At 41.5% G+C, this 17,814-nt stretch overlaps 1 protein-coding gene across 4 annotated transcripts in view; it reads left to right on the top strand.

The window, feature by feature from the left end:
* auts2a (activator of transcription and developmental regulator AUTS2 a) overlaps positions 1-17,814 on the top strand; it is a 245,975-nt gene that overhangs the window by 44,990 nt on the left and 183,171 nt on the right. For all 4 annotated transcript variants that reach the window (XM_062558016.1, XM_037466775.2, XM_037466772.2 and 1 more), the window contains exon 3: positions 12,793-13,002. In XM_062558016.1, coding sequence (XP_062414000.1) covers positions 12,793-13,002 — 210 coding nt within the window. The remainder of the gene's footprint in view (positions 1-12,792; positions 13,003-17,814) is intronic.

The raw sequence follows: 17,814 nt of genomic DNA, 5'->3' as shown, positions 1-17,814 counted from the left end.
TAATCTAACAGTTGGAAGGCGTTGTTAGGCCCGACGCGCAGCCTTCAGCGAGACCTTCCATTTGGACCTACTTTCACTTCGACACGATCCCAAAACTCTTATAGAAACCCATCACACTGTTGTACACTTGGGCTCCTCATTCCTTTTAATCTTATCTAGTAATAAGAGGGAGAGGAATTGAGTGCAGGTTTAGATTTTACAAAATGATTCCTATTGAGGTTCAATGATAAAAACTCAAATGATTTAACCTACCGTGAACAACCACAAATTGCTTCTGATGTCCTCTCTGTAATCCCTTCTGAGAAGTAGCAGTTATTAGGATTCATCTGGAGGGTGGGAGGAGTGGACAGGATAGCGTGGGTGCTTAGGATTTGTCATCCTTGCAATTTGCTGGAATGGTGTGAATGCATTGCATATTCATGGGACCCCAGTGAGCTCTTGGAGCAGATGCTGTGCACAGTGGTTGTGTTGAACTACTTGAAACACTGATGGTAGTCATTCGACTTTAACAACACAATATAATGATGAACTGTGTGATAGGAAGTTGAGGGCCAGTGCAAGCACAAGTCCCCTCTAATCTATTTTATATTGCGGTGAAAACAATTTATTCAAGTTATCTTTTTTCACCACTAAGTTTAAATGCCTGATGGTAACCTTGATTATTGTAAGAAATCCCAGCCTTCATCTAAAGTGAGTGATGACTTCCCCTCCTTGTTTCTCTTTCTGAAACAGTGTGTAAGGGTTTGATTTAGCTCAGAACGTCATTGCTAATGGTAGCAGATCAGTAAAGTCACTCCTATAGCTGGTAATGCGTTTTTTAGTTGGAATCAAGCTTGAAATCCTCTTTCCAGTTGAAATGTTCCTTCCGAAATTGAGGATCTACCGCTAACCTTTGAATGAAAGTGAAACCCACAGCAGTGGTTTGCCATGGAGCCTGTCATGGTGTTGTAGCTCTCAGCTCAGAGGGGACCGTAATGGTCCATCTTTACTCTGCTGGATTTCCGACGCCTCTGCTTTATCAGTGACATCGTTGGACAAACTCTGGGAAATCAACGGGCTTGTCACTTAATGTGGAAAAGAAAGCACTTCAGTTAAACTGTGTACGAGCTGACTAGTGCTCGTAAGGACTCTGGTGGGTTCTCACCACAAAAGATGAAGCCTATTATCAGTCTTGGCTCACCAGATGCTTGCAATGAAAGTTTTAATTGCCGGTTTGTGTATCCCTGCGTACCTTCAGTGCCTCTGCTGCTCCCGTTACATCTGGCTCACAGTCAGAGGCACTTTTTTCATTTGAGCAGATCTAGTGTGAACCAGGAGGAAAGCTCAAAATACCTGAGCAAAGTGGGTCCTGAATAAAATTGAATTAACGTAGCTGTGAAAAGTTACTTGAGGAAATCAATTTAGAAACGGTTGTTCTGTCAATATTCTGTTTATGTGATCTCTGTTAAGAGTACTTTTGTCTAAGTCATGAAGTCAGACATTCCACTCACATTCAGCCAGGTGCTGTTGAAGGGGGGCGCACCTTCATCTTCAACCTCCCTTCTTTGGTCTTTGTCCTCCTCTTCTGGAGCTGTTGAGCGTATTGCTGGGTTTCTAATTACCAGTGGGGGGCACGTGTGTGGTCTCTTGTTACACTGTTCGCTTTAATGTCCGGGGGCTTTAAATAGTGCAAGTGTCGGCTCGCCGGTGAGCAGTAGCGTCTGCTCACAATCTTTACAGAGGCAGGAAATGGAGCTCCGCATGCACATTAACAAAACTAAACCATACACTTGTTTTCATGACGCTTCATGGACTCTGAGGATGTGTTTGGCCTCAGGTCTGAAAATGACAGTGATAAAAAGTCTTAATAACTAACTACATTTTTTTTTACAATTTTATTGTAAAGATTAAGTGGAACCCCTGGGAGTTATCCGATGTGGAAAAATCAGTTTATATGTTACTGGTGAAGACATAAATCAATATATAACACATTTTGGTGAATTGCCTAAAAACAGCCCTATGAAACATGGTGATACCGGGTGTGTGGACAGTAAGAATGGAAAGTTTCACGTTGATAGAGTACTGAAAACAACTCTAGAGGAGGCTTTTGTGCAGGCCTCGAGGCAAGCCAAAGGCAGGTGTCAGAATCAGATTTTTTGCTTATGTCAGCCTCCGGTTGTCCAACCTGCCCCTTTAAACCATGCTATTGAATCCAATGAGTGAAAGCTTAGCCAGTAGTAAGCCAAAATGGATAGCACGTGAAATGATGCTCGAGAGTGAGGATTGGCTAAAGTGGATATTGTGGCTAGGACTCTGTTGTGAATGATGTGAAGCATTCATATTTTTGTCATGATGAGTACACAATATTCCTTTGGAATGGAGGTTCTGGAAGTGCAAGAGGCTTTATCTCACTTAACAAAAATAAACTTATGTTGATTTATCGCCTGAACATTTCCTTTGTGGGTATCTCTCATTCATTACTCTTTTACAGGGTACACCCTGGACTAGTCAACTGTCAACTGACAACTGTCCACTCTCGCATCCACACACCTGCATTTAAAGTCACCGATTAGCTTAACCCCAGGAGCTTCTGTCTTTGGACCATGTGAGGAAGCCTCACAGCCACCGGTAGAACATGTAAGCACCACACCAAGGTACTGGGCGGGCTTGAACCCAGAACCTCTTTGCTGTGAGGGGGCTGCTCTAACCACCACCACCACAAACGCTGCCCTTGTGTGTTTTCTCCCCTTGTCCCTGATTGTTTCCTCTTGTCTCCAATCACCTTCACCTCCGTCAGTGTATTTAAACCATGTGTGTCCCTAGTCCCTGAGTAAATCAAAAGTTATTTCATTTGAAACCTTGGCTTGCACCGTGCACCTCTATCACTCATTTATTTCATAAAATTCAATACGAGCTTGGTTGACGGTTAAATATGTTTCATGCTTAATGCCCTGTTTTATATGATCCAATATGTTTCAAACATTTAAATGATTCATTTTAATTTCATTGAAAGCAAATGCCCGAGTACTTCAGGACACACGATAACGAGTTTGGTAGTGGATTTTGAGGTCCCTATTGCCTGGTGATGCACTCAGTTATTCAAACTTTGATTTATTGCCCGGGCTGCATCACTTCTGTATCAGTGCTGCGTGGCACCGTTGAGGCATCGGAGTTAATATGAGGGAATATTGTAATTTGCTTCTGTTTGGAGCAACAAGTTGTCGGACACATACCGAACAACTGAGTGAGGATCAGTGCAATTTAACGATCTTCTATCCATACCCAGTTGCTAAGCAACCTGCACTCTTCTGTCTGAAGCCACGGCATACCAAAAAAACATCACGCCATTGGTGTGAGGAGCGGGGGAATGATGGCAGGGAATGCAAAGCCACGGGACTTTAACTATTTTCTTTTTGTTGAATGTTTTTAAAAAACACCTTTTTATAGTTTTAAGCTGTAGCTAAATAAGTAGTAATATAGAGAGAGTAAATCAGCCCCTGCTTGGTGGTCGTGAAGATGTGACTTTTATTAGTCTACTCCGGAGCTTATTGTGTCAGCCTGCTGGGCAAATTTAACAACCCTTGATTAGCTGGAGAGCCCATGGTCGGGGCCACTTTTATTCAGATGCCATTAACCAAACAACGGTGTAGTATAGAAAGAAAGAAGGGGCAAATTAAAGCAACCAGCTCTAAGCTTCCCCACCTGAAAACCACTGCCTGAGAGCTGTCTGGTTTTGCCAGTGAGGAGGGAGGCAATTTCAAGACGGCATCGCTCTATTCACTGCCTCCCCAGTCAATTTTCTGCTGCAAATCATAGAGGTGGCGGAGCAAAAAGAGAAATAACGAAGTGAGAGCTGTTGCTACAGAGCCACAGCTTGAGCAAAATCCACGTTTTCTGTTTCCCTTTCCCCAAGTCCCAGGAGAGGGCTGCTTTCCCTTCTGTGCTTGTTGTTCTGGCTCCACTGCACACAGAAATCACACAAAACAAACAGTGGACAACATATAAGCTTGGTAAATATCTGACAGTTTGTTTTCCCCCCACCTAAGGAAGCTAATGCTTTCTGTATATTAATATTTAATTAAACATCTTAATGTGATTGTGTCTGAAATAAAAAGCTTTTATCAGTATGGTTCTACTGTCTTTTGATGACATCTTTATTGCATGGAGTGCACCTCACCTTTCAATTCAAGCAGGCGGTGCATTGGAATTGCTTTCACATTATGAGTGCTGCAATCTGAGCGGATGTGATGAGCAGCCATTTGGTCGTGCTCATTTCTCCTTTCAGGTGTTTTTTGCATTGAGGCAATGTCTAGAAACTCGTCTCACCAGAACTCTCTTGTAGCAATAAAAGCGCTATACGAAACCAGGTGAATCCAGGCCAAAAACACTCTCTCTCAGGTGCCTCTACTGCTTTGAGCAAAGAGTAATAATTGAAGATGTCAGATGAGTGTATTAGCATATATCATCTCCTCTCCAACGGGAGAGTCAGATGACAAAAGATGAGAGTGAGGATTAGAGTGAAGGGGATGTGCAGTGGAAACGACATCCTTTCCTCTTGATCAGTATCCATCAAAATAAATGTACATTTTATATTTAAATCCTGGTCCATAATATGAAACGTGTACTTATGATACGTGATGACCACACAGTTCGACTCAACCCAAGAGAGAACAATGCACGGCGCCGCTCTGTGCAGCAGCACTACAGCCTTCATGACGTGCTGCCCTCGCTTGGCCAGGAAGCAACCGGTTTCCTGCTCGCGGTGCTTCCTCTTCCTTCTTTTAGCTCTTAAGACGTTGTGTCACCATGTCGCCAGTTGTCAGTTTCTAGTCATTTAAAAAACGAGCAGCCTTAGTAGAGCTGTATCTTTGTGTTTGGCGTGCCAGTGCCTATACCTGGTCACAAGCCCGGCACGGGTTCTGTTCCCTGAACAAGTCCGACTGTCTATTGGATGCAATGCTTTGTAGCCAGAAAGACTTGTCATGTGGGGTTTATTATACACGTACATATGTTGTTGTCGGTGATGAATCAGACATGGCACTTGCTGCTCAGAGAATTGCTTTTAAATGTTCCCAGCGGATGAACGTGGGCTTGAGAACAGGGAATGTAAATCACTCGAGGTGGCCGGCTGAGCTTTGGTTCCAAGTCATTCCACTCAAAATGATGCATGTTTTTGTGCCTCTGGGACCGGGAAAATGTATGAAATGTTTATATTTATTGCAGCTCAACATATCACTGAGAGTTTCAGTTTCAATGGATATATATTTTTAAATGTCTTTGCTCCAAGGTGGCTGCTCACCCACCAAGCAAAAATAACTTCTGTGAGCAGGCGAGGAGGATTCCCCTGTGGTTGATGCGCTATGTAGCTTTAGGCACATTTAGTGATGTGGAATATTTCTCTTGTATCAAGTAGTGATGCACAGATGTGATATCCGGCTTCGGGCTGAGTACTCATGTGACACCCGTGTTATATTTTGAAGTTGTGTGGAAGATACCGGGATCATTCTTGTGAAAGGAATCATCCGGCTTAAATTATTTTTATACACACTACATCAGTGATTCTCAACTGGTGGGACACGTTTTTAAAAATTAGAATAAAAAAAAAAATCACAAAAAAAATCCTGTGATTTTATTTTGAAATAAATAATTTAAAAATAATTAAATGCAGCGGAGTGTCGTTTTTTTGCCGGCTCGTCCGTCCATGTTTTAAGCAGCAGCGTGTGCCAGGTTGGGTGAAACCATTCTGATATGGGGGAGACATTGGGTTTTTAGGATAATTAAACATCATGAATATAAAATTCAGCTTATGAACTTGATTTTGAATACATTTGAGATGTTGAGAATGTTGGGTGATGGTGGGTCCCGGAGCCAGACCAGTTGAGAACCACTGCACTACATACAGTATATACACACTTTTCACTGCTACATATGCAGTACCACTGAAGTTAAATTTCTCATTTAATTGAATGAGAAAATGGGTCAACTTTTGACTGGCACTGTGTACACACACAAATTATTATAGAACCCTCATTATGTCAAGCCACGAGATGATTTTAGGAAAAAGTTGGGCCTCAGTTGGAGGCAGCTAAACAAATTGGCCCAGGAAGTGACTAAAGTGCCTTTAGTATTAGTAGTGAATCTGAATCTGAATCCAGAAAAGGCTCAGACCCAGTTCAGTCACTAAAGGCAATCTGTGTGCAAGTTTATTTAAATGGTTCATTTGCCTTAATCTGTCTGTAATCGGGTGTAATTGATTTAGACAACAAGGCCCCTCGTCCTGGGATCATTATTCTCCTCCTGCTATGTTTTCATTTATTGCTGTCCTGCTTGTGCTTGCCTTTAAACTCAAATTGTATCATTCATTTTCTTCCACACATGAGAAACGCATTGCTAGCTGATGCCTGTGTCTAAGTCCTCCTAGGCTCTCACTAAGAGACAACTCTGTGCTCAAATTGGGCTGCGGAGCTACACATTATCCTGCGCCCATCAGAAGCCTCTCTATCTGCTCTACTTGCTCAGTGATTAACATGAAAAAAAGCTCGGCTGAATGTGCTCCTCATGTTTTTTTTAATCAGTGGAAATTTTGTGGACTCTTGTGTTTCATGCAATATGCTCATATCTCATAATGTCGTCAAGATACATACTGACAGCACATGCAGTGTCAGGAAACAGACTGATCTGTTGGATCAGTGTGGGCAGGGTGTGACAATGAGATCCGATGTTGTGCCTGTGGTCATGTCTCGTGTACAAACATTATTGTGGCCCCGTTGGAGCCATTTCAAGCAAGAAATCCTCTTTCTGCCTATATCTTAATATGCGTGCATAAGTTGGTAACTTGCTTTTAGCTGAGAGTCACCAGTTAACACGTTCACTTGAAAGAAACAAAACAATGTCACTGCACGTTGTTAAAAGCGTTGACTACCACCACACTGATCCAAATACTTGCTTCTGTAAAAAAATTCTTCTGATTTCTGACACTGCTCTCACTCTTGTCTCCCCAGGCTCCAAACGCAATACACAATCATGTAAAACTCAGAAAAAACTAATGAAACATACTTAGTCATTATGAAAAAAGTATAAAAAAAATATCAACAAGCTTTTTTTTATGAAATAGTTTAGACATTTGTCATCATTTTAGTTGAAAGATTGGCAAAGCTGAAAAAGTTGAAGTTTAAGAGGAAAACAAACTCCATTTGAAAACCATGTTAAAAAGTTTGATTTTAATTAATATAAATTAAATTATAAGAGCTAGAAAGTCCTAGCACCCCTCTCATGACGAAGCTGAACATATTCATATTTGAACGGCCTAATAGCTGAAAGTGTGAATGTTGAATGCATTAATGCTTTCCAACAATTACACTTAAAACCTTAACTCTGAATTCATAGTGTGGTGTTGGATGTTCTTGACCACAGTATACATAGTTATACACATCTATTGTGCCTCTGGTATAACATTAAGGGTTTCTCCACCAAACATTCATAAACCATATATATATGTGGCATTTTTCTTCCCTCCAAAGGTCAATTTGTTAGGGTTGCGTTTCAGATCTTTTGTTGTTATGCTATTGTACTGCTGTACTTCTGTTGCCAAACTACCTATGCACACTCAAATACGTCACCAGTATTTACTAAACCCTAAAGGATCTGTATGCTTTGTGTTATTTGCAAAACTGAGTTGTTCTCTAGAAGTCCGATAAGACTGGACGATGCAAATGGAATCAGTCTGCTGAAATCTTCCATCAATCCCAGCTCCCCTCAACCATGTCTAATAATAATATGTATTTGTTTAACAGTCAGACAAAAGGAAGGAATATGATCAGCATATGCAGGAAATCCCCTCCTGACTCGGATAAAAAGAGTTCAAGAACAAGAAGTTCTTGTATCATAACATTAGTGCCAGGAAATTGTTTGTGGGTATTTGAGTGCATTTTTTGAAACTACTCTGTCGGGCCCTGCTGTTGTGTCAGAGCGCCATAATAAGAGAGAAGGTGAACAAACTGATAACATAATGGCATCGTAATAAAGGTACACTCTTTCAAAGAACTAAGAACATATTATTCGTGAGAATAGTTAGTCTGAGTCGGAATGTAAAAAAAAATCCTGAATAAAACAAAATGAAGTGCATGGGACACAGAGCGGGCGAAGCATCGGGCTTGATGCGATGTGGTCAGGTTTGAGAAAAATTAAACAAAGATGGCACTAGATGAAAAGATTAGATGGAGAATTAAATTTAGAAAGTCATTATGATTCATCCTGAGGGGAATGTGACTTTCTGAGCTGAATACAATGGTTGTCCAGATCTTTTATTAATTACCACAAATATCCAGTTCAAACTTCATGGAGAAGTGAGTTCACAGTGAGCTTTAGTTCTCTCTGAAGATAAGGCCCCACTCTGGTGAGAAGTTGTCATCTATTATTTTTGTAACTACTGTACGTATGAAAACAATGGATACAACGTCTGTGTGGTCACCCTATTTGAGCTGGACAAGGACTGTGAGGTTTTCATGTGCTTTCATGTTTCATGCTGGAATGTGACAGGATTATGTGTGGCTGTGAGTGCTTGAACTACCTCCTGTTTGTGCTGCACAGGTGGAGAAGCTCGCACTGAAGCATTGTTCTTTCAGATCGATCCAGCCAGCTTTGATGCATTAAAGCAAATACATTCCCCTAAACCTTATTTTGTTGTGAAAATCTGTTTTATAGCGTGTGCCGTTTCATCCATTCCAGCAGCACATGTGCTCTTTGTAGGACCTTGTTCATTCTTTGCAACTCCTTTTTCTTTCAGTCTCATGCATATGAGCCAAACCATGGACCACTCGGAGTAAAGAGCATTAAATTAGCTGTTCTATTCCATGTGTTATGACGTCCTAACTTTGGTGTCCTTTTGGTGAATTGGAGCACCGACCTTCAGTTAAAGATCCTTATCATTTTAATCATATTTTATTGTTAAAGTTGACTTTTTAATTTTCTTTACTTTGTTAAAACTTCATCAACACATTTAAATCATTATGAGACCTTTTATACCGAAACCCAAAGACCTTGAGTTTGTGTATGAGACGAGTAACAGGTTCTGAATACTTCACCAGGTTTTAGTCCATTGGACAGATTGTATCACCACAATTTCTTCACAACTACTAAACTTTACAGGTGTTCAGTTGAGACCAAAATAACAAATGTAAGGGGAGTTGAATTAAAACCTGGCACAGTTTTTCTAACGCTTTTCTCTCTTAATAATTTTAGAAATAGAAAGTGTGTATTACCGATTATAGTTTTTTTCTGCTTTGTCACAATTTGTTCAGAATTATGTCATTGTGAGGAGGATAGAGGTGATGTTTTCTTTTTAAAGAAAGTTATAGTAGTTATTAAGAAATTTAAATGCAAGCAATCAAGTGAATGTCTGCAACAACTCCATGGTATATATGCATATATGTCCGAAGTGTGTTTTTATGCAAACATAAAACTTAAACATTAGTTTGATCATTTAAAATGATGTAAATATGAAGTAGGCATTCTGCCATCAAAAATGTACATCCTTATATTGCCCCCACAGCAAAAGCCTAAGCTTGAAGAAGGGGCTGTTGATCATATACCATACATGCCATTGTTTTAAGCTGGTTTTGAAGCTTTACATAAGACATGTACACATGTAGTTCAGCTGTTCTGATCAACACTGCATTACCAATCCAATCGCTCCAGCAAACACTTGCCCCTCACGTTGCACAAAATACTTATTTTGTGCTGACAGTTTCTGGCATGTGGTAGTTTACATTTATTACAGACTCCAAATCCAGATTACAATCATAAATTGCTATTGGATTTAAGATATTAATATTTCATTTTTATGATTTTTTTCCCAACAGAATTGTATTATTTCTCACTAAAAAACCTAGACTTTATACAATGATTAAAAACATGTGGTATCTGCTAAATGCCAATATTCTCCTCTTTAAAAGGGAAAATGCTGGGCATTATAAGTTGTTCAAATGAAGGTTAGCAGGTAAGCAATGAAAGAAAGGCCACTCAATAAAATTCGATAAAATAAAGTGAAAGACACTTCCAGATGGAAACCTGTTGTCAGGCTACCTACAGACACGCATTACAGCTGTATTACTCCACAGGGTAATCACTCTCTACATTTCCAGGCAATCACAGGAATGAAAGCTTGTGGAGAGTAAGCCATATTGAGCAATTACTTTTCTTTGTGTTTTGTTTTTTGTTTTTTTGCAAACGCTGTAATGGTGAATTTGTCTTGCTATTGTTCGGTGGGCAGGCTAAACATTCTGTTCATAATTTATTTCAGGCAATCAGTTGGCTGGGAGGCTTAGAAACAGGCGGAACCCCGGCACAAAGGAGCCTCTCTCAGCCACATCATAACTTTGTCACTTGCTCTGACAATGCATGTCAAGTTGCATTATTTGCCCGGAAAGAGTGTGGGTGGGCAAAGCAAACACGATAAGTGGATGTATGCGTTTGTTTTTCTCCGAGTAAATTAAGGTCTTCTGAAATGGTTCTTACTCATCCCCCTGTCAGCAGTGCATATCTGCACAGGCACGCCAACGGGGCTTCGAGGTGGTCCAACGAGGAACTGCTGCTTTTACTGATGCACCAGTAGTTTGTGGAAAACTGCTTTGATTTTATTTCTCATGTGCAATGTGCAGCAAAGCTGAGTCACCCTGCAGTCTCTGTGGGATGTGGGATAAATCTTTGACTCATGCCGAGTCCAGCTTGAGTGCTGTTCAACAAATATGTACTAAATATATCATTACAGTTTTACTGCTCCGCATGTAAATGTCCTGCATTCAATCAGGTAATAGTCCAACATTTTAAGGAAAACATATATTTAATCCAACCAAAAGTAAATATACACAATTGGCAGCGAAGCAAAAGCAATCAGTGTGATTGTATTGGTTATATAATTTGATTATTGTTATGAGTACACTATTGTTTGCAACAGTCAATGCTATAGCTGGATTTGAACTGATTAATGATTATGTTTACATCTACTGGAAATTAAATACAGAATCATTAAAGGTTCTTTGTGCGACATTCAGAGCTCTGTCTTATGCAGTGATTTCCCTACCATTAGATAAGGGGTCGGCCCGCGCCAAGGGAACACTGCACTATTGTCATTAACTGTTAGAAAACTTCTCACTCGACACTCAAAATCATCAAAACAGTATAATGCTTGCAAACAGGAGACAGAATTGACACCTACAAGTCATGCGCCAAGCCTAGTCAAAGGTCCTCAACTTCAGAGCAGGAATATATTAGAAGATAAACATGCTGAAACGGGGGAAGGGTGGTCTGGTCTCATCTTTGGCACCACAAGCTTGTTAGCATGTTAGCTCATTAGCTTGTTGTGGCTGCTAGTGTTGCCACCAGAGGCTCGAAATACTTTTCGATAATTTATTTCAATCGTTTTCTGATCTCTAACTTACGTCGGACTTTGCAAAATCAAAAATCCTCCAAACAGACACATCTCCTCTCTTGGGCACAAGTTGTGTTGGTGCATCTCTGGTCTCTTTGTTCCTCCTGTATTGCTCTTTTTCCGTGTTTTCATTTAGCAACGGGTGCGTAAGAAATTCATACGGAAATCGTATCCTGGTGTATTGTGCAGTCCTAACATGATACGCATATAACAATTCTTGGCCTCTTGGTCATTGTTGCAAACTATAGTCCTCATTTACAGCGCATTTGTCGCTGGGCCACCGGTATTTCTGCGTTCTGGAGCACTGCTCATTCAGACATATTCACAATCAACATTGCGCTTCATAGGGTCTTCTTAAGGCAATCAGAGGAACACACAGACCAACACAGTTGGTATTAAAAACCAAGATGTGGTCTCTCCGGTCCTTGCATGACAATATTGCACAGCACCAGCATGTTATAAGCTCAGCTTTGGCAGCTCTTGGTGCACCTTCCCTTTCAACCACAAGGATACACTCTAAAGGCTGCTTCACCAGTTTAAATTTCTCCCTGGAGGTATTGACAGCAACATCCAAATGGTCCACAATAGTGCAAAACAGGTCAACCTTTCAAATAACAAAGCTGATTTGTTCCACCAGTTTTACTGTAGACAGCTATGAAATGTTACGCAGACTCTGGGCAGCAGATGAGTGCTTCTATTGATCAGCACTGTCAATGTGTGGAGTAGTAGCTCTGTTTTCAGAATACACTTCATCATAAAAAGAAATGTCTTCTGATGTAGCTTATGTAGTAATGCTGAGGGGCAAACTGTGCTGTGCTTCTGTACATTGGTTTTACTCAGAGTGTTAATCAGGAAAGCATGAATGTCCAAAACACAACTCACAGACAGCACTGACCAGCTGGTGGCACTAAACGAAAATTCATTTACAATTCATCCTCAGGGTACTGTGGATATCGATACGTTCAACAAAAGAACAGTGTTTCAGCTAAAAAATCAAAAGTAGCAATAAAGTAACAAGACAAATACCACCTTACTGTACCAAACAGCCATTTTGCTCTTTCTCTAAATATTTCCATAAGCTTCTCTACTGTGTACATTAAATGAAAACAATTAGCAAAAAACAAGTCCTAACAAAGAAATGCTTTTTGTTGCTGTTATTTCTATTGAAAATTGTGTTTTATACTACACTGTATCTAAAGCCTTTCTTCCCCATTAAACCTACACTTTGGAACCCATTCACTCCACTGCTGTGCTGTAGAATAGAGATTATTAAGGTTTTACAGCTTTTTCCCCCCCCTGCACTTTAATGAGCACATTTTCTAAAAATGCACAATATTCCAAATGTTTTTTTCAGTACTAATCTATGCTTTCTCTTCCCAAAAAAGAACCTGACACTGATGCCCCAAGAGTGCAGAGACAACCAGGCAGGGCCCCCACATAAGAAAAAGGTGGCCAGGGTCCCCGGCGGCCTGAGCATGAATCCCTGCAAGAACAATCACCACCAGCAACAGCCTTCGGACCAGGAGAACAACCCCCGCCTGGCACACACACAGGGCAAGAGGAAGAAGAAACATCTCAACAAGAAACACACAATGGTGAGCTTGTACCTTTTTTCCCACTGAAATGTGTGCGCAGAAATGTGAACACTTTTCACTGGTCATGTTGCTGCTGCTTGCCGCTTCTGAGAGTGGGGCCCGGATGTTCTAAATGTCATCAATACTCCACCAAAGATACTTTATCTCTGGTCGTTTTGCATGAGTGAAAATGATCGATTATGGTCCTGGGTAAATGATTGCATTGTTTCTGCGGTTTTTGGGTGTCAGTCTAGCCTTTCTCACGTGCAGAGGCTGTTTATATATATCGAAAAGAAACGAGAAAACAGCCCAGACTACTAATTATGTGACACATGCACGTACACCACACCCATGAGTATAATACTTAAGTCGTTACGGATGAATGAAGTCAAAAATGCTTTACTGGTGTGGAATATAGCGTACAAATATGTGAGTGTATGTATATCATTGTGCAGAATACCTGAACATATTTCTCTCTGTAACAAGGCGACAAGGTCACTGATGAATATTTATGCTACACGGATGCAGTGGTGATTCTCTGCCAGCGAGGACTATCTGTCCCGGCACAACGTACTGTTACACACACATGCGCAAGCAAAGAGTCTGAGGTTATGCTCTGCCATTTCTCTGAGAGAGTTGGTCTTCTTGAGCTGCATATTTAAGGACATGCTCGTGTGGGTTGATGCAGGACACGCCCACGTGAGGGAAAACAAAGACACACGTTACCAGGCATTGACTAGTGGAGGCAGTTTCATTTTATTACATAATACATCTCTAAGGAACTCACAACAAAATAATCTACCTCGATATATAAAGTTTATATGATGTAACTCAAAAAGATTTTTCTTTGGTGGGAGCAAAATTAGTATTAAAATCTGCATGATTCATGCTGGGGTCCCTCATGCCTCCATTTATGCAACAGGCATAAATTAGCAGTTGTGTCTCTTGCGGCCTCCCTAAGCATCTACTCTTTAGTCAGGTGTGTGGGTGTCCCCAGGTGCTTGGATAGGCTTTTAGTCACATGACCGAGCAGGTAGTGTGGCCTTGTGAATGTGGTGCGGCTTTGCAGCAGCAGCCCTGTGTTGTGGGGCTCACCACTGCGGCCTGTGTGTCAGGTCGCTGTGCCGGCTAATGGACAGAGGGGGCTACCTGCCACTTTCAAGCTGGTTGTAAACCCCTGTGGTGGCTGCGCACACAACAGACTGCACAGAGGCTTGTGTGTGAGGCAGCTTGCTTATCAATCTGTCTTTAAACGCGTCGCTGTGTGCACGTGGTTGTGTGTTGGATACCTGGATACTTTGGCAAGTGGCTGTGTGGTTGGCTGCGGTCGTGTGTTTTGTTCCTGAGTGGGTTTGGGAATGTTGGCGGAAAGGAGCCAAAGTTTGATCTCTGGATCGCAGATGTGTTCATGCACAAGCAAGTTCACAGACGCAAACACATCCATCACATTCGCACCCACTCTCTCACTCACTTACATTGCACACTCACACACACACACAAAGATGTGCTCAGCATGTGTTGCCATGCTGTTCCTCCACACACATCACAGCTGGCTGTGTCATGAAGACAACGATAGTGATGGGTTCAATGTGTCAAAGTCGTGTTGGCTTATTCACATGGAGACGTCTCTCCGTAATGGCTGCTTTTAATCTTAATTTGTGTAATAATCACAAATGGTGTTAATGGTTATACTACTGAGGATTATGTGTCATTATGTTTGGTTGTAAGAGCAGCTGAAAAACTTTCGACCCTACATGACCAATGCATAATTAAAACGATGATCATCTGCCACATTTTGTCCTCTCTGGAAAGAAACAAGTGCTGTAAAGCAAAACTATTATCTTCTCTTTGGCTTCACTATAAATACATCTTAAGCCATTGTCCTCCCACAATGTTACACTTTAAATGTCAGAGCTCCGTCTCCAGTTTTAATTCTCCATTTAGAAGTGCTACAGTCTGGTGCGAGAGCTCTTGTTATCACTTATTAGTTTAAGTAGAGAAAGGCAGAAAGAGAGAGATTGTTCAGTGTTGAGTAAAGCAATTTTCCTACTTTTTTGTTATTGTTCCTTTTCCAGCCACGCTCGCAGGAAATGTTTTTGATATCTGGCACTGACCCAATGTGCTGAACTACGAGATATTGTAAGCTCAGGGGGGAAAGTAGAGAAATGTTTCTAAGCGCTTGTGACATATTGCCTCAGAGACAAAAAGAGCCCAGATAGAGGAGTCTCCAGCAGAGATAGATGAGTACAGTAGCAGGTCGCGGATTATAAACCGCTCAATGACTCTTCTCTTCCTTTCATATTGCACAGAGCTTTTTGTCAGTGCTAAGTATTTGTTTATTTGTCACCTGTGCCATAACAATTCACTCAACCAAATTTCTAGAATCCGATGACAAGCTTCTTTTTCAGTATTGTAGCTCTTTGAGTAGTCAACCCAGGACCGTGTGTCTGTTTGTAGGTCAGAAAAGTAGCTGAAATGAAACACATGGATGTTGATACAGCCACAATGGTATGTTATAACCGTAACTGCAGGGAGATGACATTTAATACTAAATGTTGTTGTTTGGAAGCAGACAATCCTAAATGACTCACTTGGATACCTGTGACAGCGGTACCACGGCTTCCATGCAAGCTCATGGTTGACTTCCACTTGTCATTATTCAGCAGACGTAACAATGACGGATGCACGTCCAAAAAACGTTCAGCAGACTGGGAGGAAAGAACATTTTTCCTCTTTTTTTAAAATTCTTGTGTCCCCAGTGAAACCTTCCGGCAGATTTTGAAAAAAACATTGCAACCCAGCATTTAAATGACGCTGCCTACGGGTCACATCCTTACATCTCAGAGTGTCTGGATACATGTTTTCACCAGTGATGGTGTTGGGGGGGGGTTCTGTTCAGCTCACTGATGTTAGCGTGGTGCCCTGTTATGTGTGCTGCTTTGTACACTAGCTCTGGTGAACAGAGGGACACGCTGAGAGGCCCATATGCTCTCTGGGCCTCTCAGCGGAGTCACCTGGAATACATTCAGCCATTCATACACTAATAACATGACCTACCATACACAGTGGCACCTGCCCATCAGTAACTAACATTCACACACTGTAGTCACAGCTAGAGGAGCAATGCTGGGGTTAAGTGTCTTGCCCAAGGACACATCAACATGCAGGTTAGCAGGGCATCGAACCGCCAACCCTCTGATTGAAGGACAACTGTGCTCCCCACTCACCCACAGTGTCTGAAAACCCAGAAACCCAGTGACTAGATGCATCCACTCTCACAAACAGTGTGTGTAAGTGGATCGACAATAACGAACGTCAAAAGGTCCTACAAGCAAACGCAATATTAACCAAACAAAAAAGTGTATATATAAATTCCTAAAATTTTAAATTCCTGTTGCCCGAGCATTGAAAGAAGCATAGCAAGAGCTCCAGTTACATGGCAATAAAAAACAGTGTGATTAGTTTCATCTTAGTCTAAGTGCTTTGCACACCGATATCCTTTATGAAAAAGCTGTGGATGTGCGATGTGCTATAGTATCGCCTCATCACAAGATTGTGGTGTAAAGGTGCTCTGACGGTTTCTGGAACTGTGGAAATGTTTCTTAGAAGTAATTCTGTGGAATGAAGAGTTATTATCTTTTTACACACATTTCTACCACCACATTGTATCGTTTGGTTGAAGCCCATGTGAAGACAGGACTGGTACGACAAGCTCTTTTTATTAAAAAAACATTGAATGGAAAAGCCTGCCACCACGTCACAGCTGTCCCCATTTCTCAGTGAAATGTGGACAGAAGGAGCCGTGGTCTCTGGTCACGGTCCCAGCGGTGAGAAGAAATGCCGCGGGGACTTGCAAGCGGCGTCTCTGTTTGAAGAGGCTCCTTTTGAGAAGCTCCGACCTGGTCAGCCAGTCAACCGGAGGGCTCTGGTCTCACTGGGGTAGATCCTCGGTCCACCTACTCGCGATGAGAAGCCCAGCTTCAGGCCTGCCAGAGGCTGCATTGTATGAAGCATCAGTCTCACCTGGACTGAACTCCTGTTTCAGCCCGCCGGTAGCCACATATACTGTGATCCAGCTGAAAGTACTGATGGCACATCTCCCAGTCCGGTTATGCTGTCTTTGTAAATGTTTGGACTGAAGCCCTGGACTGGGGGCAAGCTGACATGTTTTTTAATCTGTGGTAAAATTGAATTCTAACGTTCAGCTCTTACAGCTTTGCGGGTCACCCTTAATAAGCTTATCCCCTAAGCCAATAAGAGATTTGAAGAAAAGTGATGTCCTGATCGTCAGATAAGATGCTAATCCCCTTCTGGTTGCGGTGATGATGGTTGTCACGGTCACTAGCTGCACTCGTTCTAATCAAATCCAATCCGGATGAACTTGTTTTGTGGTTTTTGTTTCACACATGACAACAATCTGTTGAAATCTCTGTGTAATTATTGGTGTTTTTGATGGTGTTTTTTTTTTTCTTTGTATGTGATTAATTTGCATGTCAATGTATTCAAACTATTGATTTTAGCAGTCCATGCATATTAAATAAATATTACAAAGCATAGATGCAACATTGAGGATTTTTCTTACCAGGGTACCACACTAACTATTCACAATAAAAGCCTTGCATTTATCCTATTCTACAGGCCAGTAATCTCATTTTCATGCTTTTTAAAGGCCTCCACTGGACAAGATATGACGCTGAGATTCCTTTAACTTATGACACAATCCTTTTTTTTCTTTGCCAGCGGGTCCTCTCCTGCTTGAGGCCCTGCGACACCATATTCCCACCTCCACAACCACATACATCCACCCGACCTGTCTGCCTCTCGTACTGCCGA

The sequence above is a fragment of the Pungitius pungitius genome, chromosome 16, assembly GCF_949316345.1.
Source record: "Pungitius pungitius chromosome 16, fPunPun2.1, whole genome shotgun sequence".
Lineage (NCBI taxonomy): Eukaryota > Metazoa > Chordata > Actinopteri > Perciformes > Gasterosteidae > Pungitius > Pungitius pungitius.
Note: the sequence above shows the minus strand (reverse complement) of the source record. Positions and strands in the feature narration are given on the sequence as shown.